We start from the raw sequence: 26766 nt of genomic DNA on the forward strand, positions 1-26766 counted from the left end.
TGCACAAATACTGCGTTACAGCTACAGACAGTGTTAGAACAAAACAAAAATTACCTCCACCAAATCGGTTTTGTCATAGTCTTCCCGATGTTTGTAAATACACTGATTAATGATGCCATATACTTTTTCCAAGTAAAATATGTCAAATCCCTTAGTTAGCTCAACGACAGCGTGGAACAGTTTCTGAAGAAAACAATGGAGCAAAACAACAACTTTAGAATAGCACGAGATCCTTTGAATATGCTCTTTATGTTTGCAGAGGTTAAACAGTAACAACACAAGTGACATCCTACTTTTCTTACACTATTAAATGAAATGTGACACTTCAGAGAACAGACTGAATATCCCATGAGATTTCAGTGGAGAAAATGAGTTAATTTTTCATACTTCAGAGAAAGGAAAGGCTTTAATTTCAGACAGTCTTTTATTACTAATCAATCTATCACATCAATGGTCATAACTGCAAGTCAACTGCTTCCCAAGCAGCAGGGAATGACACGATCCTCTTTGTAGGATAGCTGCTGCCACAGCAAAGCCACTGTTGCGTTTCATTGGAGAAGCTGTTGCAGCAGCGCAGGGCACTGTAAAAAGGATGTTTGGAAGCTAGGCTGCACATCTTGTAGACACAGCTGTGCCAGCTGGAAAAGGAAGCATCCTTAGGTGATTACCTTTGCCCATGTGTGCCATGCCTACAACTCTGCTGGCAGAACAGATTGCTCAAGCGCCCAAGGCAAAGTTAGATTAGTTTGCTCAATCCTACCTTTAAATTCAGGGGTGGATAAATAGCAAAGTGACTGCTTGTAGCAATCACCTCTCTCTCACACAGTTGCTTCTATTACCAAAGATGCAGAGATGATAATGATAACTACTTCTTGAGGTTTACTTAGCTGACTCTGTGAAAAACCTCTATGGCTCTTCCGTATATACTGGCAGACATGGACAACATAGAAACCTGGAATCTGTTTCCTTCGGAAGCCAGCTTTAAAAAGTTAGTATTGCCTCTACAAGTTAGGTCACAGCTTAAGGATGTGACAAAAATTGTGCTGGCAAGCCCCTTTACCGAAGGGGATTCTTATCTGGTCATATTCTCCCCACACAGGATTCATGCACATAAACAGCAACCCGTATCTGCTTTGGGCCAACCTCCATGACTCCTAGCAATTTTCCCAACTTCTGATTTCCCTCATTCTGCTATCCCCTCAAGATGGTCCCTCTCCAACTCACGCAAAGGAACCTTTTTCCTCACGTACCTAGGGCCACTCTTACCCATTTCCCCCGCTGGAGCCTAGGATAACCACTTTCCTCCCATGAGGGACTGGCAAACCCTTATTACACTGCAACAGTATGGGTGTGAAATTCTAATACTGCATTTTGAAGGCATTTCAGAAAAGTAGTCACTTATCCATGGCTAGCTAGTATATGTCAACCTGCTATCTTCGGGTTTAAAATCATCACTGCAAGAAATAAAGATTCTTTTCAGGTTCCTAATACATCAAAGCATGAAAAAAAATCCCCAAATAAAAGCCCTCAAACCCATCATAAAAATTATGAATCATTAAAACAATATTCATAACCAACAGTACTAGCAGGTCGTCAGTGCAGTATTTTAAAATTCAACAAGGCCTTTTACCTTAAAAATCAGGCAAAGAATCTGTCTCCTAAATTACAGTTGACCAAAAGCAAACGGTAGCCTACAGAAATCTACACGAGGTATGGAAACTAAACAGTCACAGTGCATTATAGGTTGAATTATTTCACAATCTGTATGTCCTTCCAATTAATTGTTTTAATTGACATTGGTTAACAATGGGCTTAATTTGCAATTGTACATGTCGCAGGAATATGTCCTATTTGAGTATTAAAAAGGAGTTGAAATTAGACATACTTTGAGCTCATAGCGATCCACAATAACTGCATGGTCTGGCTCTGGAGAAACTTCCACATTTTTCTCAACACTCATCTGTTCCCGTTCCACCCAAGAACATCCAGTAGGAGTCATTTGAAGTGTCCAAGGATCTGGAATGACACAAATTTCTTCAGTCAGGTTTTCTGTTTATCTAGAATACAGTCTCAATGAAGTATCCCGTACCTGCAGAACAATCTCTTTCTACAAATACAGAGACAGAATTGTAATCACCTTCACTGAGAAACAGTTGGCTTCTCCCTTCTTTCCAGCTAAAGTCACTGCTCCATAAAAATTAGAAACTAAGACAAAAAAAAACAAACAAAAATACCCACAAACAAACAAAAAGCACTAGAAAAAAGGGTAATAGCGAAAAAAAATAGTCATGTTGCCAATTCAGGTTAGGGAACACATCTTACATTGCAACATTAGGGCGTACGTCTCCTATTCCACGTTACTCTGGAGCCCTGCATCCTGAAGTGCAGCTTTTTAACCTAAGCTGCACGTTATTGGAAAGTGCCTCGTACAATAAAAGAATGTCAGTGATTGCTGTTTTTCAGTTAGGTACCATTAGAAAAAAACAGACTTTAGAATCAAAAAAACAGCACCTACAGAAACACATGAGCTTGGCTTGCATAATTAGAGGAGCAACTTCATTACGGAATAAAGCGTGTGATGATTTTTGAGAGCTGTAACAGAAAAAATAGAGTGAAATTGAAGGCTAAAGCTAATAAATAGCGTAATCCTCCTCAGCAAGAATAAGGTGCTAAATGACCTGCTGGACTTTTCACTTACCATTTGAACTTTGCTTTTCAGAAGCTAGAGTTTCCCATCTTAGTGTTGAATATTCAGGAAGCTTAGCACTTTCCTTTTCAGCATTAAGTTCAGCTTGATATATGCCAGAAACATGGTTTTCCAGAAACTCTTCTTCACTGCTACCGGTTTGGTCATCTGTTGGTACTCTATTTTCTTTATCGAATTGAAAACTCTTTCTTCTCTTTGCTGCACCATGTGCAGATTTGTTCCTTCTGCGCTTTCTCTCTGACGCACCTACAAGGAGACAGCATAAAAAGTAATCCAAAACATTACCAAAAGAATTCTTTCTTCAAAATCCATTATCTTCATCTTACTTGACTGACAAGAAAAACAAAGGAACTGAGCTACCACTGCCTATATCCCTACATATGTTGAGAAAAGAGTTGAAAGTTAACGGGGTCAGTTTGCTATTAGATTAAAAAACAAACAAGCAAACAAAAAAACACACACAACTACGTAATTTCATTCACAAAACAATCACCTTCAGGATTTTACATGCAGAGGATTCTTACTTTGGATGGGGAGTATTAATACAATGTGAGGTTATTTGATAAAGTCACTGTCTTACTACGTGAACTAATATAGATGAACATCAGAAAAGCCTTTGGAAATAAGCTCTTCTTTGAGTCTGTTATCAAGCTGCAGACTTCAAAAGCTGAATATGTGTTTGGAAGAGTTTAATTAAAGAGACAATTTTAAGGGAATATTCAAAGGAGAAAAAAAATGTAAAGACTTGTACCTCATATGCTTCCTGATTCAGTAAACCTTTTGTGAAAAAATAAACTTTGTGGTTTTTCCCAACAGAAAAGCCCAACATTCGTAGTATTCACATAGTATTGCAAAAGGATGTGGGTGAAGTCTGTGGCAAAATTCCCACTCACACTAGTTAGACTTCTCTCCTTCAACTGGAAATCACGGTATGAGGTAGCGAAGATTTTAGCATTTGGGGAAGGGAAGGGTGGAGTGGGGGAAAAATACCATTTTGCATAATTAAAAACTAGTTGAGTATTCAGAAACTGCCATCCACAACATTTTTTACCTCAACAATTAGCAATTTAGGGGCTATTAAACGTCAGTTGGGTCATCAAAGTTGTTTTTTTATATTGTAAACCAACTTTCTTTGAACTTTAATTCATAACTATATTGAATGAATGACCTCCGGATTTATCTCTCACATTTTGAGGTAAATTTGAAAACATAATACCTCTGGCATACAGAGCCAGGGATCAGAGAAACCTGTTGTGTCACAAGAGCAGAGAAGGTATGAATGACAAGAGCAACTGAATAAAATGCAACTTGCCATTAGAAAGGGGTGTACTGGCGTCTACGGGTACCGCTGTCGTCTTTGCATTTTCATTACTCTCTCGATCTGGTTTGTTGTATTCAGTCGCAGGGTTTTGCTGTGGTGGCTTGGAGTCGTTACATGGAGCACGCGCTGGAGAGGTGCGACCTTGCAATAAAGAATAGATACCAAAGATCTTTGTCTTGCATTTTCAGTTACAAATGCAGAGACAAGTCTTAAAATCCTTAGCGTCACAGCACATACCTCTTTTCTCACGAGATTCTTTAATTTCTTCACAAAGTTGGCGAAAATCTGCATCCATTTCGTTCCTCACCATAGAATATGCAGTGTCTTGCAAAGCATAGGCTCTGTGACGATCTGAAATTTTACAGACTTTAACTGGATATTGTCTACCAACCAATGAAACTGCTTTGATCACAGAAAAAATTTGCTCTCTTCATAGGTTGGTTCTGAAAGGTTATCTCAGTGAATATTTTCAGCATGACAACATAGAAGTTAATTATTGAAACAAAAGCACTAGTTCCTTGTGAGCACTTATATCACAATTCCATGCCCAAGTAGCAAAATGCTAAAATATTTACAATCCGGTAAGAAATGTTCTCTGTGGATGTCCAAAATCATCTAATCCATCCAAAGTCTACTATCCGCACACAACATTTATCCATCTCTACACCTGACGGATTTTTTAAACTAGGGATAGAAAGCACATCCTCACCTGCACGTCTTTGATCTGGGTGGTATTTTAAGGCATTGTTACAGATTAGATCGATGTCCTTCAGAAAGTCTTCTGCAGTTAGGTACTGGCGCGAGTCAATTTTAGTCAGAACTGTTGAAAGATCCATCGGCTCTTTAATCCTTGTTGCATAATCAGGTACCTGCAGATCAAATACACGTGTTCAGAGGTTTTCTTAAACTTGCACACTGTCTACCAAAATTATTTTGAAAACTTTAAATAAATGACTTCTTAAAAACCCTGAATATTTGTAATGCATCAGAAGATGCTGAAATTAACCAGTTCGCTTTTCAAAAATGGAAGGGCTCTTTCAACTGGCGTTACAGCTGCTACGAGAGGACGAAAAGAAGTAGGGAGGTCAGAAGGATGTGCATGGTAGAGAAGGAACACCGAGGGTGGGAGATTCATTTCACTTTGCTTCAGAAAATCATAACAATGAAAGCTGAGTAAGCCATCCGACATTCTCTTTGTTGTTGACATTGAGAAAAACGTGCATGAATTGCACCTATGAAGTATCTATTCCAGGCATCTACTTTAGAATGAGATAACTGGGCCCAGAGGTGCTGATTTCTTTCCTCAGACCATAAGAGGAGCTTAATGACTAGTTTGGATGAGGACATATGTATCTGTCTAGATTTTTCACAGCTCAAGAACCTAGGAGAAAAGGGGAAGAAAAGTCAGTGGATGCCTACGTGAACAGGACTTTGCTGATACGCGGGTATATTCAAGTTACATCTGTCTTTGAAGTATATGCCCCTAGTTTAGACTTATCGAATAAACTGAAGGAGAAAAAGGTACCTACGCAGCAAATGGGAGGAAAAAGAAAACACACAGCACTTATGGTTGATTCATACTGAGGAGTTCCAGATGAAACAGAGAACAGAATTTAGATGTAGAGCTTAGTGATAAGGTTTAGTGGAGGACTTGTTAGTGTTAGGTCAGAGGTTGGACTCGGTGATCTTGGAGGTCTCTTCCAACCTAGATGATTCTGTGAAAACTTATTTTACAAACTGCTGCTCCTATTCCTGTTCCCACAGAAACTGACAGTCCAATAAAGAGCTTTAGACTTCATTAAAATAGTCCTGTAAATACTGTTTGTAATTATAAAGAAAGATCTCTGTGCTCTTCAGTGCTGTAACATGCCTAAATATCAAAGCCTTTTCACGAGCAAACTGTGTTGGCATTTGGTCTGGCTTTTTAGAATGAAACCAGGGCTTTCAGCGAATAAGCCGATAATAGACATTTGAGAGTCAGCAGAAGTAAAAGCACTGCCTCTGCTTCTTGCAAAATCCTAACAGTGCAGTCCTAAAAACAAAGTTGAACCTTCCCCAAAACGCTGAGAAATACAAACACTGAGAAATTACAGATACACACAGGTCAACACTAGTTTACCTTCACTGGGTCAACGGGCTTTGTAAATTCCTTGAAACGTCTGTCAGTGGCAAGTTTCTGAGTAACATCCCTCAAGAAAATTCTAAGTTCACGCAAGGTATCCTCCTCTTCCTCCTCCAGCAGCCCTACTTCTTCCTCTGGTGGCTCCTGAGGCTCAGGTGATGATGCTACAGGCAGGACTTCAAATGTCTGACGAACTTCAATTAATCAGGAAAAATTAGCCAATTTACAGTACTCAAATACAAGCATACGAAAACGACCACCAAAGCAAATCCCAAAGAGCTAGTAACTTACAGACAGGAAAGTTTTAGATGTATTTCTTATATCCTCACCTGCTTTCCTTACAGGAGGCCTAGCAGTTTGATTTAGAATTATGTCCTCAAAAAAATTTGCTCTCTCTTCCTTACCAGGCAACTTGATATTGCAAACTTCTCCAAATTCCTTAATAAATAATTTTTGGATCTAAAGCAGAAGGAGAAAAGACATTTCAGATTTAAGGCCACAAAAAAATCATATTCTGTTCCAAAAAGACGAGTACCTTTTAAAATTAATAATGATTCTGTGATAACCTGAAGAAGACAAACTGAAAAGTTATCTTCCTGGCCTTAAAAGGCTACATTTTCACAAGTAGGCACGGCAAATTCAAACATCACCTTTAAGAAACACCTGTAGAATTAGATCTCACTGAAGGCGTTGTACGATACCCTGATAAAGTAATGGCTTTCACCACATCCAAGATCGCTTCCCTAGTATTCACTTGCCTTGCTGTGTCCTTTAGTTAGAAACTTTATGGCTATAGAGGGAAGAGAAAGGCTTCAGTAGACAAGTGAGAGCTTTTTGCTGAGTTTTTATTTCTGTACCAAAAGAAGGTGTCTGAAGGAGCTAGTACTTCTTGTTTTTCCTCCATTTTTCAATTTCTAGCATCAAAAGGTACGTAAGGAATTTCAATACTTATTTTAGAAGGAATTTAGAACCAGTACAAAAACTTCTGTGGAAACTTAAGCACTTTCAAAGCAGTTGATAATAAACACGTCTAGGTAAGGCCCATTCTCTCCCCCAATAACTGGGGCAAAATAATCCGAATGGGAACAGCGTGTTCCTGTTTTGAACACCTTCCTTTAACGTAAACTCTCAGAAGTCAACAAAGTTATGCACGTACTTCTACTACAGTTTGTTTAGGAATACAACTAAAAATTGATTCCAAAGTTACTTAAGCAAAAATTGGAACTCAGCTTTCCAGCTTGGAAAGCTTTGGCCTACATGAAGAAAGAAACTGAATTTTTTATGAAAGCGTTTCAATTCTCTACTAAATTGCATTATTAGCAGTTTACCCAACATAGCATGAAATGGCAGACTGTCAGAAGAAATCTCTTCAGTAAAAATATCCTTTCGTCATTTACATTTCAAGCACTGCATATTCTTGCCTAAACCACTTTGTAGCCACCGGAATTATTGTCTTAAGTAAATTTACTATTTGTGTGTGTGAGAAGGGGGTCAAAGTCACTTGCTAGACTCAGAAAAAACCTTAAGCAAATGCTTTCACAGTATTCTTTTTCTCTAAGCAAATTTTAAGAGATTTGTTAAGGTGCCTAAGTAATAACAGTATGCATTTAAGAAAGCACAGCATTTTGATCCTGAAAGCATTCCTAAATTAACAAGAAACTGAAGAAATAGTAAGAAAAGCATTGACAGAAATACCTCTTCTGGGAGATCTGAGTGACACACATCAGATGTAGCAAGCAGCAAAACTGGAGAAAATGCTGGAATGTTCTGCAGTAGAGTTAGAAAAGTAAGTTTCAAGGCAGGCCCAACGTTGTCCCACCACAAATGGATATCTGGGACATAAATTATGCTTGGTGCTGTCTTCTGAGCATTTCGGATCAGCTAGTGAAAAGGAAAGCTTGGATAAGAAAACTAAAACACGTAGAACAGCCTGGTAATACATAGCTACATAGCCATCTAACTGCCCTACGAAATGAAACTACGTGAACAGAGCGGCAAGTGTCCTTTCACATGACAAATTTCTCTGTGCACTCTTTCAAATTATCAGTATTCGGGGAACTCTAGTCAGGAGATGGGAAGGATATATTCAGGCAGTGACTAGACACTGTAGCTATATGGCCACAGATAAAATCATCGCATAACAAAAAAAAGGAAATGTTCCTCTTATGTGACACATCAGTACCCAGTCATGTAACCTGTCTGTCCTTACTTGTACAGCTCTCAAATGTTTTTACTAAAGGTAAAAATATTTTAAGGTAGTGATGCCGAACAACAAAATGGATTTCCCGCCTAAAAGTAAAAACACCAAATCTCTTTAATTTTTTTTTCTAGTTAAAACCACATCAGTGTGCAAATGAAGCATTTTGTGAATTTTAATGCTTTTTGTCCTGGTTTCAGTTAGGACAGAGTTAATTTTCCTCCTAATAGCTGGCAGGGTGCTATGTTTTGGATTAGAATGAGAAGAGCACTGATAACATGCTGATGTTTTAATTGTTGTAGAGCAGTGCTTACACCAAGCCAAGGACTTTTCAGCCTCTCTCTGTCCTGCTAGCGAGCAGGCTAGGGATGCAGCAGGAGCTGGGAGGGGACAGACCCAGGACAGCTGACCCAAACTGGCCAAAGGGGTATTCCATACCATCTGACGTCATGCTGAACAATATATAGGGGTGGCTAGCCGGGGTGGAGGGGGGGCCGGCTGCTCGGGGATAGGCTGGGCATCGGTCAACGGGTGGTGAGCAATTGCATTGTGCATCACTTATTTCGTACACGTTATTACTATTAATACTATTATTATTATTATTATTGTTGTTATTCTTTTCCCTGTCTTAATAAACTGTCTTTATCTCAACTCACAGACTTCACTTTCCCGTTTCTCTCCCCCATCCCGGAGAGGGAGGGGGGAGGGTGAGCAAACGGCTGTGTGGTGTTTGACTGCCAGCCGGGCTAAACCACAACACTTTTAAACAGCACAAGCTGTATATGTACATGTAAAAACAAAACAAACAGAAGCCCTAAACTTTGGTTGCCTTACAAATATAATAAAAAAAGGCTACAAAAAGTACATGACGTGCAGTCTGATACAGAGCCATCTACTGGGAGCACACAGTCTTAGGAGGCAATGAAATCTACTTTCTGGATCCCACTGAGATGAGCAGCATTTCTTTCCACAAAGAGAGGTTTATTAGCAGCACCTCCCAGCTTCCTGAGCTGCTAGCAACATCCTCACTGTAAAATTGGGTATGGAAAACGTGGACATGTACAACATCCATATTGCTTATGGTTTTATCTAAAAGAAAAGTGGATTTTCAGACAGAAGCAAACATAACAGCACAATAAAACAAGGCCACCTCCATTACCAATGAATTTTTCTCACCTCACTTGCAACTCAATCGATCCTTTACATAGAGTCAATGAATCCTATGAGAATAAAAATATACCTGTCCGCATATTTCTTCTGGCGGCGCAACGTTTGTAAACAGATTGGATAGGTCCAGGGTGTGAACGGGAAACTTCTCCAAAGCGTGCAACACCGCGGGTGCCAAGTAAGAAACCTGGCCATATCCTGCTTTTCCTGCTATTAGCAGATGGGGCCGACACGACGTCGGTTCGCAGAAAGCACTCCTAGAACAATAGGCATAAGAAAACAAGTTTATAAATGAGGTGCTGAATAGACGCACAGATGTTCCAAGTATTTTTCCTATATGCTTTCTTTTCCCTCCCCAAATAATCTCCGTATTCCAGCAAGTAATAAACTGTTCTGTGATCGGGAAGACTATCAGAGCCCATTTTCTTACAGCCCTGCACCATACCTCCCCCTAAGAAATCCTGCCCATCTCTATTGTGTCTGCTATTCATTTGGCTGGGCTAAGCAACGACTCCTAAATTGCACGCAGACTGTCTAACTGAATACACAGACGACAACTGGTCTGCTACCTGATACGGGGGAGCACAGCAACTTTCTCTCTCAGCACACACCAGTCTGGATCTCACCACTTCCCATATACACCAATCTTCAGAAGGTCTCAAGTTTAAATACTTGAGAGGTCTCTACATCTGTCAAGTTTAACTGAAATGTGGCCCTAGTTACTGGAGAAGGTAGCAAGAAAGGAGCAGAACAATATTTCTAGAAAAAAATGTCTGTAGGCACTGAACCACACTGGCCGTATCTAAAGCAGCACACAACTGGATTGGGTAAATGACAGCGGTACATTAAATACATGTAAGACTTCCAGTTAATTTATTCAGCCATTCCAATTGTTTCATCTTCTTCCCTTACGTTTCCTATTCTTTACTAAACCAAGATTGCGAATTAATATTGGCAACCTTGCTTTACTACTAGGAAATAAATTTGCGAGAAGCATTTGCTTCTTTCCCACTACAATCAGGCTGTACCTTTGCTGGCTTAAATCAAAGACGCTAGAGACTTAGCCTTGCCCTAAAGGGCAGAAAATCTTCTGGACGGCACAGCAATAGAAACTGAGAAAAATAACTGGCCCAAGTGTGGCAACATAATCTAACTTTCCAACTGTGGGCTTACGTGACTTCCATATTAAAATACCAAAAGATTAACACAACTTGGTGGCTTAACGGTAACAAAGACACCACTTGATTTTTTCTCAAGGTGTTTTAACACGCCATTTCTCAGTTTTCTTTCTGCTACATAATTCACTACTGGTTTAACAATCCTGGAAAACAGAAAGGCAAAAGGTGGCAACACAAACCCATGAAGTTGGTTATTTTTAGCTAAAAGGTCAGACAGCACGTTAATGTGGTCTTGAGTCTTTCAAAGAATGCCATGGATTAAGTCAACATGTTCTGGTAGCCTGCGGATCACTTTGGCTTAGGAAGAGAAGCCTGGGCTTCTCAATTTGATCATTTAGAGCAACTTACTTCATTAGAACTTTATTCCCTTCACCCTTTCTTCTTGTGAATACCGAGCACCCCTTCAATACACAAACTTGATGTTACCCCTTCATCTACCACCCCTCTCACTTTTAACAGCTGAAACTGTTTACAAAGACTCAGCAGTCCTACGAATTTAAACATAACGGGGACCTATCTTTCTTTACCTGCTGGAACAGAGGTATTTTTTCTCTGGTCTGTCAGGCATTTTATCTGTTAGTTCATCTCCAGAGACCGAGGATGCGTCGTCATCACTGTCAAGTATATCATCTTGTAAAATAGGATTTAAATTGTCTGAAAGACAAAAGAGGTTTGTTAACTTTCCTGAATAGCCTGTGCCTTTCTCTTGCATTAATACAACTTCTAAATCCGTGCCAAAACCCTTTCTTCATTTGAGGGCACAAACTAAATGCTATTTCCTAGAGTTCATCCCACGACAGATCTAAGGAGATTGCACAAGGCTCTACAAAGCTGTCCTAAGTCCCACTGATGTGTATGTATAAGGTACGCTACTCTGTTGGTGATTTTTTTCCCCCTTAGAATATAGAAGATTAGGAACAATTTCTGTAGTTGCTAAATAGCTAAAAAAACAAGACCATTTCTTTCTGGAGGAGGTTCCCACAATGAAAGCACGGGGATTAAGGATGTGATGGCCACGGAATTCCATTCGTCTAGGACTACTGAGATGTGACAGAGACCAGTGTATCTTCTAAGTAAGGCTCCTTAAAGATCACTGAAGGAGAAGATAACAGGAGGCAGAGAGCAGAGGGGCAGTGCAATTACCAATCCCCTAGCCCCTCCGCTTTTATGCTGTTGGTAGTTTTCCTGCCTTTATTTTACCAACGCAAATTAATCTATCAGCTCTGCTGGGAGTAATGCTAGTAAGATATTCTCAAGGAATAGGTACATAACTAGTCAGGGATCTCCGTTAACCAGCAGTGGAAGGAGCTTATCAATTTATTCGCTCTCACCAACAGACAGACTAAACTTGATCAGGCCTGAGGCAGTCAGGAGTCAGCTCGCACATACTATGCAAGCAAAGCCTCAAAGTACACACTAGTAAGTATCAATACTGATTGATCTCACGTGCAAGTGTACAGTATGATCCACAAACATTTAAATTAGGAGACTGGTTAAAAATCATGATAGCTAAAACAATATTCAGCTTAAACCAGTTATACTTGTATCCTGATCCTGACGTTCTTCAGAAAGGAATTAAAAACATTGACCTAGAAATGCTTCCCCTCCAAATACCTGAGTTTTTATTTTTAAAGGAAAAGAGCTGCCTTATACTTCAAACCTTAAGTCAACCTCTACAAATGCTAATTATTTTAGCTACTGTCAGAAGCAGGATGCTTTAGTAGAGAACGCATAGTCCTCTACCGTGTGTTGAGTCATTCAGAGCTTCCATTTGGCATTTCAGTTTAGAATCCAGAATAAAACCTAGGCATTATATTCCAGATATTCCCAAAATAAGGACACACGCATGGAAATAATAAAATTCTACCATCATTATGTCTGAAAGGTTTTTGTATGCTGATTGCACAAACCAGAAGTTTTTGCTTTGGCAGAATTTTAAGGAAGTGGCTGCTGTGGCTATACCTTGCTGTCGGTCCTTCTTTAGCGCAAGCTGCGCATGCGGGAAGATCTTCTGCACAGCTTGTAAAATATTTGCTACTGAATTTTCAAAAAGTGGCTTAAAAATGCGTGGTAGTGCTTGTCCAGGTGAAGCCACAATCCTGTTTGATGCTGGAACAACCTTCTTCAGAGCCATAAAAAAGTCCTTTGCTTTTATTTTAATAGAATTAACATCCAGTTGCAATTTCTCCCTACTTGCATAAATCTGAGGATAGCATCGACGCAGACAGCACAGCGCGGCTTCAGCACATAAGGATTTTATATCTGCACCACAGTATCCTAACAAACAAAAATCAAATCTGAGTCAAGGCCCAGTTTACAATACGCAACATTTAAAGAATTTGTAATGCCAAAACCGACCAGGTTAACAGGGAATTGAAAGCGCTACCGCTCTGCAGGGAAGTTTTGCTATGTTGCTCACCACCTGATATCCTGTGCTTATGAAGCTGAAGCAGACTCCTCATCAAAACTATGCTCTTGAGAAAGATGCCCCAGAACCATTCAATGTTCTCAAACAACAAGAACGACAACAAAAAATAAATAGATGAAAGCATCTAACTCTGATCGCTACGAAGGCGTGCCAGCTGCCCCGTTGACTAGTTGTGCAGCAAGGCACGAGAGCTTGGGTACTGCCTGGTGCAAGCGAAGATTCTTTACAACTTAGTCACAAGCATGAATCCATTTTGGTTGCAGTCTTACCGATGCATTTCTCAGCTAGCTCATCAAGCAACTTGTCCGCTGGCTTAGGGATCCAGTCACAAGTATGAATCTTGAAAATTTCTTTTCTAGCCTGGAAGCAAAATCATTGCATTTTAGCTTGTCCTAAATTTTCCTTAAAAATACCAACAAGAAACAAACAAACCAAAAAGCAAACAAACAAACCAAAAAACCAACCCTCCCTCAAAACCCCTCATATATATTAATACACTTTTCTTACTTGCTCAACTTTCAAGTATTTTACAGTTATTTAATATACACTCTGCATTTTCAACCAGGAAATTGAATATTTCTAAATTTGTTACACTGAATTTTTTCTAGGAACCTGTAATGAAAGAAAAGGCATTTATAGCTTCAATAACAAGTTTCCAAAATATGAGACCTAACGACCCAGAGGAAAATACTGTAATGAAAAATTTATCCAGAAACAGATCTTTTTTCTCCAAAAAACTTCTCTAAAATTTAGCAAACTTTCATCGTGACAGTCTCATTAGTCCATCACATTTGCTTTTCAGTCAGTAAATTCACAGAAAGCACTTCTAGCACAATGTTTCAAATTGCTGCAATTACTATAAAGAAGAAAACAATTATGACTCAAACTACTACCACTGATCTGGGGAACAATCAAATGCAAACACGTCCCCTATTCATTCAGAAATGAAGGACTGAGACCAAAAACACGACTTCAAGATGAAAGCGTCTAAGCGGACTAAATAATTAAGCAAACGGGAACAACTTTGGGAATGAAAGATTTGATTATAGAACTAACTACTTGGCGGTATCATCCTGACCATATATACTCAGTACCAGATTTGCCCTCCACGGAACGACACAGTGTCTCCACGTATCACTCTTTTGTTCAAGTTGTAATTTATTTTTTTTCTATAAAGTTGGACTTTGCCACGTTAGCGTTAACGTTGAATTTAAGTTCTCACCTCTTTATTTGGCAAGTTGAAGAGGAACTCTCTGTCAAAGCGTCCTGGTCTTCGTAAAGCAGGATCTATAGAATCCAGTCTGTTGGTGGCTCCGATTACCACAATCTCCCCTCTGTTATCTATGCCGTCCATAAGCGTCAGAAGAGTTGAGACAATGGAACTAATAGAAAAACATAATTTTTACTTACTAGTTCAGTAAATTTTGTTACATTCCACATGACTTTCTCCCAAGGGTAGTCAAAAAGGACAAGCTTTTTAAGGGCAGGACTCATTTTAAGACAAAAAAAATAGGTAAGTTAACACAGACCACGTGCTGATATCAGACTTAGTAAATTGGTTTCAACTATTGTTCAAAATCACCTGTTTTAGCATTGAGTTACAAGTTTTTAGGATAAATCAATGTGTTTACAGTAAATTAAACAGGTCATCATCCTTTTGTTATTCCCCAAAGATCAAGCAGATTTTATGTAGGTGCAAAAATGTAATACCTATAGATGTGGTCTTGTTTACTGGACCGCACAGGAGCGAGACCATCTATCTCGTCAAAGAAAATAATTGAAGGTCGCATCTGATAGGCCTAGCATGAAAACACAGAGTAAAACAGAATGATGTAAAGAAAAAATGCACAAAAACATCATGGTTAGAATGTCACCTCAACTAGATTTTTCACTTCAGCATCTGGGACCTCTACTTAAACAGCTAATGGAGTATCTGGCATGACTAACCGAAGACGGCAGTCTGTGGCAACCCACTGTAACTGGGTGACAGGAAACAAATCATACCGGTAGTTCTTACAGCTGACATTTACAGCAGAAACACTGGCATTTCCATTTCAGTGGGAAAAAAAAAATCTATCAAAATACAAAAAAAAAGCAGCTAGTTCTACTTAAAAATGTTGACCATAGAAAATGACGGTTTCAACTCTGACAGACTACACTGCACATTTCAACCTTACCTGTTCAAATAACGAACGAAGCTGACGTTCTGATTCGCCCACGTATTTTCTCAGGCAGTCTGAAGCCTTTCTCATAAAAAATGATATTTTTCTGTCACCTTGGCTACATTCGCTGGCAAGAGCACGAGCAACCAGTGTCTTTCCTGTTCCTGGGGGACCATAGAATAAACAGCCTCTGCAATAGAAAAGATGCAGATAGGAAAAAAACATCATGATGAGTACCTCTTACAACCATCGTCTCTAGAACAAATTCCTCTTCCCTAACCAAAACACGTCATGTATAAGACAGCAGTAACAGCTGAAGTGTGGGTACAGTCAGAACAGACAGAAGTTCTGCGTTTTTACAACATTTCACAGGAAAATTTATTTTTTTCACCCAAAGAAATGAATAAGGGGGGTAACTCAAGTGTACAAAACCTTCAAAAGAGAGCGTACTGTCCCAGAAGGACACTTCCAAAACTGCTGACAAACAGGGTGATTAGAGCAAACCGGAGCCAAACGAGCAAACTTCAGCACAGAATCTGAGAATGGGCTCAATGGTAAATCACCAGTTCATTCTTCAGTGATAAACTGCGTATTCTTGCTTTCACAAAATGCAGAATCTGATAGTAAAGCATTTAATTCTCCCTTCAAAAGCATTAAGTTACTGGGTTTGGTCTCTCAGACCATCTATTGCTGATGGCAAGTGAGGAAGTCTAAAGCTGGAAGGAAAAGTGATGCCTTAGCACTCAGAGGAAAAAAAAAAAAAAAAAGAAAGCAAAAAGTAGGTGGGAGAAACAACTGGGCTTCCAAGCAGCATATTACAACTGACTTCCACTAGAGAATCCCTTCTTGCTTACAAACTAATCGAGCTGACTCGTACATAAAACTCGGAACAAAACCACTCCAACCCAACTTTTTAAAACCCAGGCACTTTTGAAGTATTTTCTCATTTTAAAACACCAGACAGTAAAACTTAAAACTTTAAGGCATTGCTTATATTTTTAATCTACATATATTCTGGATTCTATCCATTTTTAAGAAATTACTTTTTACTACTACTAAAACAAACGTTCAACACTGCCAGAAATGTTGAAGCACGGAAGCATATTGATACCTTAATTGAACATTCTCCCGAAAACAGCTGACTTACAATTAATCGCTTTAAGGAGTTACCTTGGGGGCTGAATATTTAATCTCTCAAAGACTTCTGGATACAGTAGGGGAAAAATCACCATCTCTTTCAAAGCTGTGATGTGTTCTGAAAGACCACCCACGTTATCAAATCCAATCTAAAGAGAAATTCAACACAACACAGTTTATATGCTGAAGAAAGCAGCAACCTAGATACAGGTTTCATCAGAAATTATGTCAGCACAAAGGAAACATTCTGGGCGATTTTTGAAATTGCTTTAGAGAAAACCATAAACAAAGGTAGTTGTAGATGGCACATTACTGAGAGCTTTCATAATCACTGGAAACACTCACTGACACAAGGAATTAAAGACTTACCGCGCTATCTATTTGCATTGGATCTCCCTGACTTCCTCCAACTTTCTTTTGATCCCTCTGAACTCTCTCTAGGTCATGTTTCTGAAGTTGCACTGGAATAGTCCTGATTTGAATTAAGGAGAAAGAAAAAGAAGCCTCATAACTTAAGATGCAGCTAGAAGATTTTTGTTTTTATAACGATGCCAAGGAAATGTAGATGACCTTATTAATTAATATAAAGAAGACCTTACTAATTGACATAAACTTAAACCTAATTAAATATTAATTTGAAGGAGATTCATCCCTCCCCTATTCTCTAACGACAGCAACCTTCTTGAAGATGTGCTCTCGTTGTCCTCACTGCTCTCACCACTCTCCTCTGTATCACATGTGCTACCAAGTGAGAGAGATGAGCAAGAGGTTGTAGAATCACTGCTGGGGGCTGCGCGTCTCCGTCTGCAAGCAAGCATATAAACCAAAAAGTTAAAAAGAAAATAGAGCAGATACTAAGTAATGCCAAAAATCAAGGCGTAATTCTAACTCAGAATTTACTCTGAGATCTATTTTCCACGCCATTGTACTCTTTAGGAATCTGAGTTCAAAGGACACGACATGATTTTCCTTGTGACAACTGTCTGCTTTCAAGAATGCTCAACAAAACATCTGGCAATCAACAGCATTCTCTACGCACTAACTGCTTACAGAATCCAAAAAGCCTTTATCATTATACGGCAATTTATGATTTCATTTAGATCTTTTCTTTTTTAAGGTAAATTTCATAGAGAAACATTAATTGATTCCAATGAGAAACTAGAGTCAGCATTTGAGTGGTATTTTTTTTTTTTTTAAATCTGACAAAACTTCCATAAAACCTCTCCCTCTAAATCAAATGAAATTATCTTCCGTTTTAAGAAAATAATTTGTATCCTTCAAGATTAAATAGTCTGACTAAGACTTTTAGAGGGAGATTCTGGCTTCAGTTCAAGAACAAAAGAATTTCAGTTACAGAAACTCAGACGCTATCTCCATAATAATCTTATCAGTGACCCACAAATACTGGATTTAAAAAACAAAAACAAACAAACAAACAAAAAACACTTAAAGTATCCACCTCCTCCCCTCCAAATATTTGTTTCCTCTATATCCTCAGACTACCACAGTACTCATCATAAAGTTACTCTGTAATTACCACTTAACTGAAAACCCTTTGAAGCATTATGCAGTAACAAGACTGACAGCTCTACAGATAAATAAGAGCTATCACTAGGCGTACACCAACCTGGTACGTCCTCTATAGCAAGATTTTTGTGACCCAGCATTTTCAAGTGACTCTTTCTGTCTGACAGAAGGGGGCTGGTCCGGGTAAGTTCTCTCTTGTTCTTTTGGTTTTACTGAAAGGAAAGAATCTAGAATAATGATACAAATACATTTAAGAGAGAGGAGGATATCAAAAGATAAAGGAAATGCCACGTGTTTCACTCATCCCTAATTCCAGAGGAATTTTTAACTGTTTTTGCTTTTCATCAATGCATAGTACAAATGGAAAAATGCACCTGTTTTTTAAGGTGAACTGAAAAATCACAAAAGCAAGATTATTAAGCATGATTAACTACTGTTATATCAAGGTACATAGTTTCGTTGTTTTTTTTTTTTTACTTCTCAGTGGAGATCTTTAACTTAAAAGTTCTGATACGGAAACAGGAAAACTTACTCTGTAAATCTATGAAAAGAACAGTGCACTGAAGGAACAGTGGCAATATAAAGTGTAAATTACGCGCAGAAAAAAAGAAATGGGAGTAGAAAATGGGCATTGTGAAGTCACACTACAGCAGTCAGCATTGCATTTGTAATACAGCACTGACAGCCAGTAGAAACAGACCAGTGCGTACACCAAATGAAAAAGAGCACTAAGTATGCCAAGGAGCAAAGAAACAGAATGTGCACAGGACACGTGCGTCTGATAAAAACAGTGAAGTTTACGTGCAGAATGAAGGTACAGAACTGAAAGAGAACTGTGTGCGCAAATATATGTGTACTTGCATTCAAAAATTTTATCTCACTTATGTGCAAGAAATAAGGTTTTAAGAGAAACTGTGCGTTTAACCTACTTTCCAATGGAGCTTGATAGCGCTCAGCGGGTTTCCTCTGTCGAAGGTTGTAACGCTTTGGAATATCTTCACCATCATTTTCTTTGTTCTCATTTTCTCCTGATGTCTGTACTGTACCACAAAATGACACTGAATCGTTAAGTACTTTTGCAAATTATATTAAATCCAAAATGCACTACGCAGATGCCTGTAGGTTTTATTATTACCGTTATCTTAATGACACAGTGGATCCTGCAAAACCTTAAGATGAATTTATGCAAGTCACGTTTCAGAAATCACAAATCCTAACAGACGAGCATGCACCTAGACATTGCTCCGTCCTCTCTGAAACTGCTGATCGACTTGTCATCAGCCTCGGTGTTTAACAACAGGCAAAATTCTGTCATATTGCCTAGCTAAGATGCAGATCTTATGAAAACAGCTATTTCAGAAAGTCACTTCTTCTTAGTTTGAGAAAGTATTTCATGGAAATGGTTTTAATAGTCTGTAGTGCTAAGACTAAGCCTAGTAATCTAGGTCCAAGTGTATCTCTGCCACAAATTCCATGAGCCATAATGGGCCAGTCACAGGCTTGAAGCTCACCAATGAGAAAACAACGCCAAATGCATATAAGCTTAGGCCGTTAGCTTCTGTCAAGTAACTTGAAGTTGTTTCATGAAAGATGGTAAAAAATGCAAAAACCAGAGTGCAATTATCTACCAGGTTCTGGTGAATATCCTCTCACGCTAACAGCAGGACACCAAGGAAGGAACGTACATACTCCATTCACCTACCTGTCTGCCAAAAAGAATTACATTTTTTTTCTTGGAAAGCACTGCCCTTTTTGGTTTTTATTTTTTAACCCGAAAGGTTGCATTGCTTTCTGAATGCAAGATAAGTGCCGTGGGGTATACAGATAGCACGTGGAAAACTGAGAAATAAGTAAATGAGTTTGTGATCACTGCCATCTTCAGTCCTTGGTGCTCCCACACTCCTATCGCAAAAGCATGAATTTCTCTGCTTTATTGCTCCTCCAACCCTTTCCTTTCCTTTGCTCCAATAACTTCTTTTATAACAACGCTGGCACTTTTCTCACTCTTTTCTGGCCTATTTTTCATTATAAAAGTATATTCTAGCTTTTTCCTAATTTAAAATTGTAGTTTGTATTTTGATCATCGATTAATTGCCCTAGGCTCATTTACCATTCAACATGCTATTTAAAATTTCTCTCTACAAGTCTCTACTGCACAACTCCCTGAAACCCACACACTTTAACCAAGCTTCTCCCTCTAGACCGGCCCCCGCCTTGTATTCAAGCTACTCTTATTAAGACCTTAAGCTAACGTTTTCCTAACTAAACCTCCAAATGATGAGTCAACTCTGCTTCTCCCTTACTAGTCCATGGCCAAGTCATTGCTCCTCTGGGGTCCTTCCCTCGGGTTCCCACCTGCCACTGTGCATCTCTCTGCTCCTCTGATGGGAGGAGCGAAGTATTTTCTGGGGCTCTGTCTCCTGTCATTGTCTCTCTGAGCTCCTTTGCGGGTGTACAGGTGAGCTCTACCACATAATCTAACTTATCAGCTCAACTACCGCAACATCCTTTTCTGTCCTTAAGTACAGCCTTGCCCCGTCCTGATCTGTTTAGAAAGCTCCTACGAGGATGATCTAATTTATTGCTTTCATCACAACTAACATTCCTCTTAAAAACTGTAAGTTTTCCCATCACTTCAAAGTTAATATGGCCTTCCGTGGCTTAACCTCATTCCACAAGTCACTGAGTACCAAGATGACAGCTCCTAATTACAGGCCCTGACAGCAGCTTACACTGGCTACCTTCTAAACACAAAAATGCACAACGCTATCTTCTCTCCTGCTGAGCTTCACGCTTGGGAGGAGCTTTTCATACACATCTGGCAGCCTCTCTATCTTGCTTCCTGAAAATTCTCGCTGTGCTGCTCAAAACCATGAAAACTGTCACGCTCCTGCTGTAGCGGTATCGCTGTTTCGCATGCTGAATGATACTGTCCATTTCTTTCCATTCCCACCTGTCTACAACCATCTGTTGCCTTTTATATTGAAAGCAGTTTGGAAAAATGCATTGGTTTTTTTTTTTTTTTTTTTAAACACCCGTTCTGAGCTCACTACAGTACAGCCCTAGAGTCCATAACTAAGGCTTGTAAAGTCAATAGCAACACTGAATTTTTATAGAAGACAAATACCCAGTAATTTAGCTTGTTTCAATTGTTTAAGACAAGGCTTTTGGTTAGAACAGAGTAAAGGAAACTTAAAACCAGAACTCACCAACAATCTCATCTGGACTGCCAGGTTTAGCAGTTCTTTGAAAGTCTGGATTCACACAGGTGAAGATATCAAGGTTTTCCTAATTCAAAACAACAAGAAAGATCGGTCACAAATGTGCAGAAAAACAGACGTGCATACTTGTTGCCTACACAGTAACATTATCGAGGCACTCCGTATACACAAAAAAATAAATTAATGCACAGGAGGAGAGAATGGGAATATGATTGCGCACACCCACAATCAGTAACAAGAATTTCTGCTCAAAACTAGGGCTCAGTACACGCGGTGGTTAAATACTTGCCCAGATACAAAGCTGCGTGCATTAGTTAATCATAGGTTAATAACCTACAGCGTGACAGAACCGAGGAAAAAGAATTACCTTCCTAGCAGACATACCAAAAAAAAAATCATACTGGCATGTGAGAGATGCTAATAAGAAGTACTGTGGACAATGCTGGTTTAATTTCATGGCCCTGAGCAACCGGCTCTAGGTGTCCCTGCAGTTGGACCAGATGACCTCCAGAGGTCTCTTCTAACCTCAACTATTCTGAGATTTGAGAGGGGAAAAAAAAAAGGAATTCAGATCTAAACAAAAAGCTACGAAGGCAGGCTATCAGGAAGTTTTTAAATGATGTGTCTATCATTCAAAAGAACGGTAGAATAATTTAATTTAATAGAGCAAAACTAAGACAGAGGAAGTACAACTGCTGCATACAACTTTAACAGGAGTTCCTCTAGAGACAGGGCATCATTTAAGCTCATGGCCAAGCCAGCACAGGAACAAATATACATAAAGTAGCCATCAGTTAATTCAGTCCGAAATTTGAAAGGCTTCAAGTTCCTGAAAATTCTGGGAGCAGCTCGCAACGAAGGATGTATTCTAAAATGCCAGTTCGGTCAATTTATGCAAACAGTTCCATTTGCCTGTAACAAATGATTCAAACTACATGATACTGGAGATTCTTTGTGAGCTCTCAAGAAAAAAAACAGGTTAACAGGAATCAAAATTCGAGCGAGTGACAAACACAGGAAGCTACGCACTGCCTTTTGTTAAGCTTTCCAAGTAAATGCGTTCCCGAGCATGATGAGAAATATGATTTAGTAGCTAAGGATAAAAAGATAAAACAGCTTAAACTGCCAAGGTGATGGAAAGCACCAGTCTTTTTACATATTCAGTCCCCCAGTCAGAGCTTTTAGTAAGATTTGGAGTAAAAACCCAAGTCTGAAACCGCTGTTTGTAAACAGTGTCCACTCAAAAAGCAGAAGGCAATTCAGAAACTGGAGTATGAGACATGCATTTCAGCATCCCCCTGTTATCTCACATCTTCTGCAGAAGATACTTCCTCCACTCTTAAGATACCTGGAGCACAACTCTATCAGTAAGACACGAAGTTGTAATTAGAGAGCAAGACCGTATGTTACCTTAGACCACACTATTCTTTGGAAGGAAGTTATTTCAGTTCAATTAAAATCACAACTAAATTACTTCCCTACGTGAAATACTCTACAAAAATGGCAAAATAAAGGAGTATTTGCTTCTGGGTTGCTGCGCACCTCGTCTTCCCAACGTCTTCTTTGGTATCTACGGATCTGCTCCATTTCATCAATTTTTTGCAACACAACTTCTGCAGTACTAAGATAGAAAGTTGACATGTAAGAGCAAAGTTAGGCATGTATGAAAAAAAATTAAACAGTACAGATAACCAACAGGACATTTTAATATGGTATGCACAAAGCAAAAGTCATTGATACTTAGCCAAGATTTTAGACATTACCAAAAAATTAGGTGAAATCTTTATTTTTGATAGAGATTTAAGAACAAACATCTGAGGATTTGCAAACGTACACTGTTTGTTTGTTTTCACCCCTTACTGAGCACATTAAAAATATACATATATTTAAATGCAGGAGGAAAATAAGAATTCTGAGTATCATAATAAGACATTAGAAAGAAATTATGTCAGCTTTTAGTACTACTTAAGTTGCTGTGCACAGTAGCATTAAGTCATTTTTTGTTAACCACGGAAAGGCTGTTTGTTCTTCTCTTCATGGTAATCTAAGTTTCATGTTGTAGAAAATAATGAAATGAAATGAAATTCTGAAGCAGAAAACAATTTTGGCTTCAGAAACAGAAATAAACCACGGACAGAAACGCGGAATCGCTAGGACTACTTCACTTTGACCGTATCAAACTGTCCTAAGTTTCTTAACCAAGCGTTACATTCGCTTTTGTAAGTATGGAACAAAAAGTTCACTAAAAGTGAAGGCACTTCTGACACTAAGAAAATTGCTGAATGGGGAAAGTTAAATCTAATGAAAGTCACAGGTAAAGTAATCGTTTGGGTTCAGAAGACACCCCAGAAACCCACTAGGCCCATATATAAAAGACGCTCGGTATGAAGATCTCTCATCAAATGCCAATCCCAGAACTACAACCTCAGCGGCAAATTAAACCCAAAGCCTGTGATACGTGACCAGTACCAGTCACTGGTGGCCAGCAGTTACCAGTGGCGATGCATCGCAAACACGAGGGCACGTAAGGAAGTCTCGGCCTACCCCCGAATATACTGAACTCACAATGCCAGGCGTGGCCGTACCTCTCTGCTGTCAAAATAAAGAGCAAGTCGAGGCCAACACCATGCCATAGCACAAAGGCTGGCTAAGAAAGATCATTTTAGGAGGTCTGCAAGAAAAGACGACTTACTTTGTTATAAGTTTGTCAAACAGAATGGATGAGTTTGTAGTAGGGTAACGACTTCGTCGAACTCTGCAGCTTCGGCGCAGCTCCAAATCCCCGTTTTCTCCACAGACTCGTCTCGCAGATTTTACATCAGCTCTGGTCCTCAGCGTTCTGGTGACTGAAATTCAGAAACGAATACAGTATTTTGAGACAGTAAAGATGGGCTTCTCTTGATTTCACCACTGGTCTTGTAAAATGTAAAGGGACAAGCAAAAAAGACGCCCTGAGGTGGATTGCTTTTTCGTTAAATTCTGAATTAGAACTTGTTGTCATGACCACCGCATTCCACTCACTTACCGTTTTGAACGTTTAAACTGTCTACTTAAAAGCGTGACCTGTAGAGAAACTTTTTAAGAGACTGAAAGCTAGTCTGACAAAAACACACGTGCAACTTTTGTTCCACGCAGGAGGGAAGTTTACTCCAGTTACTTCTGTCTTGAAAAAGTGAAAACAATCAACACCTTTCCCTAAGGCGTTTTCACTCCATTCATGTAAAACTGTATCTACCAGTGTTTAAAAAAACTATTACATTTTAAGTCTCTTCCTAAGATGTATGCTTTATTACCCTGTTTAAGCATGCAGCACTTTCATTTCCTGCATTAAGATCTAACAGCTCAAGGAGATAAGAACCGTTTCAAGAGAAGTACCCAAACACCACATAACTCAAACTCTTGCTTTTTAGAAAAAAAGTCTGCTCATTGTTTACCATACAGCATCCTTTGGCACAGGTTTGTTGCTTGCACTAGCATTAAAATAGCCAAGAGGACAAGGGGAAGGGAAGAGCTACACCACTGTGGCGGTAGGATCACAGCTAAGGTTTACGTTTGTGGTTGCCAACTGTAAGTTTGAGCTCACTAAAGTTTGACTAAGTTTGAGCTCACTAAATAACAATTTACTTTGCACGATTGGAACTTGAATTACAGCACGGGAAATGCTGTCTTTCAGGCCCCTTTCCCCCGTTTGGCCCACAGCTGGGAGGACACTGCCTGCAGCTAAGAGATTTTTCCACTCATCAGCAAGCGGCCTCACTGCGCCAAGCGTGCCTGGGAACTCAGCACTGCAGTTTGGTTTCAAGTCAAACTGCTCAACTTCAGCGAGAGCTTCCAAACATCAGAAAAGTCACTGATGAGTGAAGGAGCTGATGAGTTCAGAAGGTTTGGGGCCAAATGAAATCGATGGAGTGACCAAGTGCCATCCCCTTCAGTAACCAGCACAAATAGGTATCCTAGGGAGTTACAGCCACTTACCTGCATTATATTCTTTCTTTCTTTCTGATTTCGGCTCTGTCAACTGCCTACATTAAGAAAGAGGACAGAGGAGAGAAGGGGGAAAAGAATTCTTGTATTAGACCCAACAAGAATGGGAAATTTCACCAGGCTTACAAGCCAGTGCTCCATGGTATACAAAGAGAAGCCTGTGCACCACACGGAGGATCCAGATCCCAAGTCTGTCGCGTACCACATGCACACAGTTCTATACGTACCCACATTTCCTAACTTGCTCACGGTGAATTCTCAAAAGTATGAGCAATAGCTCAGTGGCCAAAGTGGAAAAGACACCTCGAAGGGGTTGGGAAAAACACGCATGGTTTTTAGAAAAGCAGAAGACTTTCACTGAGAAGCGGGATTCTAGTTTTAAGGTACTGGTACCGACATCAGCATGCTCACAGGCCTCTGCTGATTTTAGCTGGAGGTTTATCAGGCCATGACTCACTGGACACGCTTTCACTCTTGCTTTTCAATCTATAAATTGAACAGAGATTGAACATATAGAAATACAATACCTTGAAAAGTGTCCTCTGTTGACATTTTCACTCAATATTGCCATACTTTCCTCAAAGCTGGAGCCTGAACATCGCAGCATGCTTTTTCTCATTGATCTTAAACAGTGTCCATTGAAACATTCAATACTGCCAGAAGAATAATCCTATGAAAAGAAGGAAACGTGAATATATTTATGTGAACCACGTAGGTTCACATAAAGAAATTCTGCCTCACGCAAGTTTAGTTAACCCTCCCGACTTGGCAGTGGGGCAGACACTGAACCACTGCTGTGCTCAAGAAAAAAAAAAAAAAAAAACAGAAAAAAAAAGAAAAAAGAGCTTTTAAAACTAAGGCTCCCCTCTCCCCACCATTTTCTTGTGGATAACTTACGCTTAATACCCTTGGCAAAAAGATATCGCAGCAAAACCTTTCACATAAACTTAGTCTTTCGTGAAAAAACAACAACAACAAAAACTTTAAATTCAATTGGTCAGAGGAACGGTCAAGCTTGACATTATACATCCTAGAATTAAAATCTAGTTAAGAGTTTTTCTCCCATCTCCAGACCTCGCTATATATGTTTATTAGGAGCTCTGTCAAAAAAAGAGCAAGGCTCGTTATATCAGAGCTTACAACCCTTCTTACTGCTGTTGACCTTTGTCATATCGCTGCTCCTACAAGGATGACTACTATCATTTTTAGTATAGGAGGGAAGCAGTGATAACCTTGAGGTGGGGCTCGTTCTGTTTACAAAATGAAGTTTCATTAAGAGTACATCAAACCAAATTTCACTCTAAAGTCAGAAAATAGACAAGATTCTTCTACTCCTCGGCACCAACTTTACTAAGAGCTTAGTTAGTGTTTGCTCAAGAGAACAGCAAAGGCATGAAGAAGTTAGAGGAGGGCACCGGTAAGGGCACGTGGGAGAGCGCCCTTCTTCCTCCTGTTCTCCGTGCTGATGGAAAGGGGCCTCACGAGATGCTTGCCCTAGCACGTGTTTGAACCCGGGCACCCGAAACAACTTTTTAAGACGTTTTTTGTTTCCCAGATCCAGCAGAGATGTAACAAGACCTAAAGCTTAAGGAGAGCCAGCCTGGTCTGTCACAGC

General features: G+C 39.5%; 1 protein-coding gene and 1 long non-coding RNA gene across 4 annotated transcripts in view; one reads left to right on the top strand and one right to left on the bottom strand.

Moving 5' to 3' along the window:
• ATAD2 (ATPase family AAA domain containing 2) overlaps nt 1-26766 on the bottom strand; it is a 32719-nt gene that overhangs the window by 3000 nt on the left and 2953 nt on the right. For 2 of the 3 annotated variants that reach the window (XM_040547046.1, XM_040547049.1), the window contains 26 exons: nt 25679-25821; nt 25143-25189; nt 23860-24013; nt 22710-22788; nt 21156-21234; nt 18876-18986; nt 18047-18158; nt 17098-17223; nt 16789-16891; nt 16453-16568; nt 15298-15472; nt 14831-14919; nt 14343-14502; nt 13390-13480; nt 12655-12969; nt 11220-11346; nt 9588-9771; nt 7846-8031; nt 6480-6609; nt 6148-6344; nt 4738-4897; nt 4266-4379; nt 4020-4169; nt 2699-2953; nt 1886-2016; nt 55-183 (listed from right to left, as the gene is read on the bottom strand). In XM_040547046.1, coding sequence (XP_040402980.1) covers nt 55-183; nt 1886-2016; nt 2699-2953; nt 4020-4169; nt 4266-4379; nt 4738-4897; nt 6148-6344; nt 6480-6609; nt 7846-8031; nt 9588-9771; nt 11220-11346; nt 12655-12969; nt 13390-13480; nt 14343-14502; nt 14831-14919; nt 15298-15472; nt 16453-16568; nt 16789-16891; nt 17098-17223; nt 18047-18158; nt 18876-18986; nt 21156-21234; nt 22710-22788; nt 23860-24013; nt 25143-25189; nt 25679-25821 — 3663 coding nt within the window. The remainder of the gene's footprint in view (nt 1-54; nt 184-1885; nt 2017-2698; nt 2954-4019; nt 4170-4265; nt 4380-4737; nt 4898-6147; nt 6345-6479; nt 6610-7845; nt 8032-9587; nt 9772-11219; nt 11347-12654; nt 12970-13389; nt 13481-14342; nt 14503-14830; nt 14920-15297; nt 15473-16452; nt 16569-16788; nt 16892-17097; nt 17224-18046; nt 18159-18875; nt 18987-21155; nt 21235-22709; nt 22789-23859; nt 24014-25142; nt 25190-25678; nt 25822-26766) is intronic. The other variant, XM_040547048.1, reaches the window with a different exon arrangement.
• Nucleotides 4910-22196, top strand: LOC121064873. Its single transcript, XR_005816745.1, has 3 exons — nt 4910-6131; nt 19749-19752; nt 22185-22196. It is a non-coding gene; the product is annotated as an uncharacterized LOC121064873 (long non-coding RNA).

Source organism: Cygnus olor, chromosome 2, assembly GCF_009769625.2.
Source record: "Cygnus olor isolate bCygOlo1 chromosome 2, bCygOlo1.pri.v2, whole genome shotgun sequence".
In the NCBI taxonomy this organism is placed as follows: Eukaryota; Metazoa; Chordata; class Aves; order Anseriformes; family Anatidae; genus Cygnus; species Cygnus olor.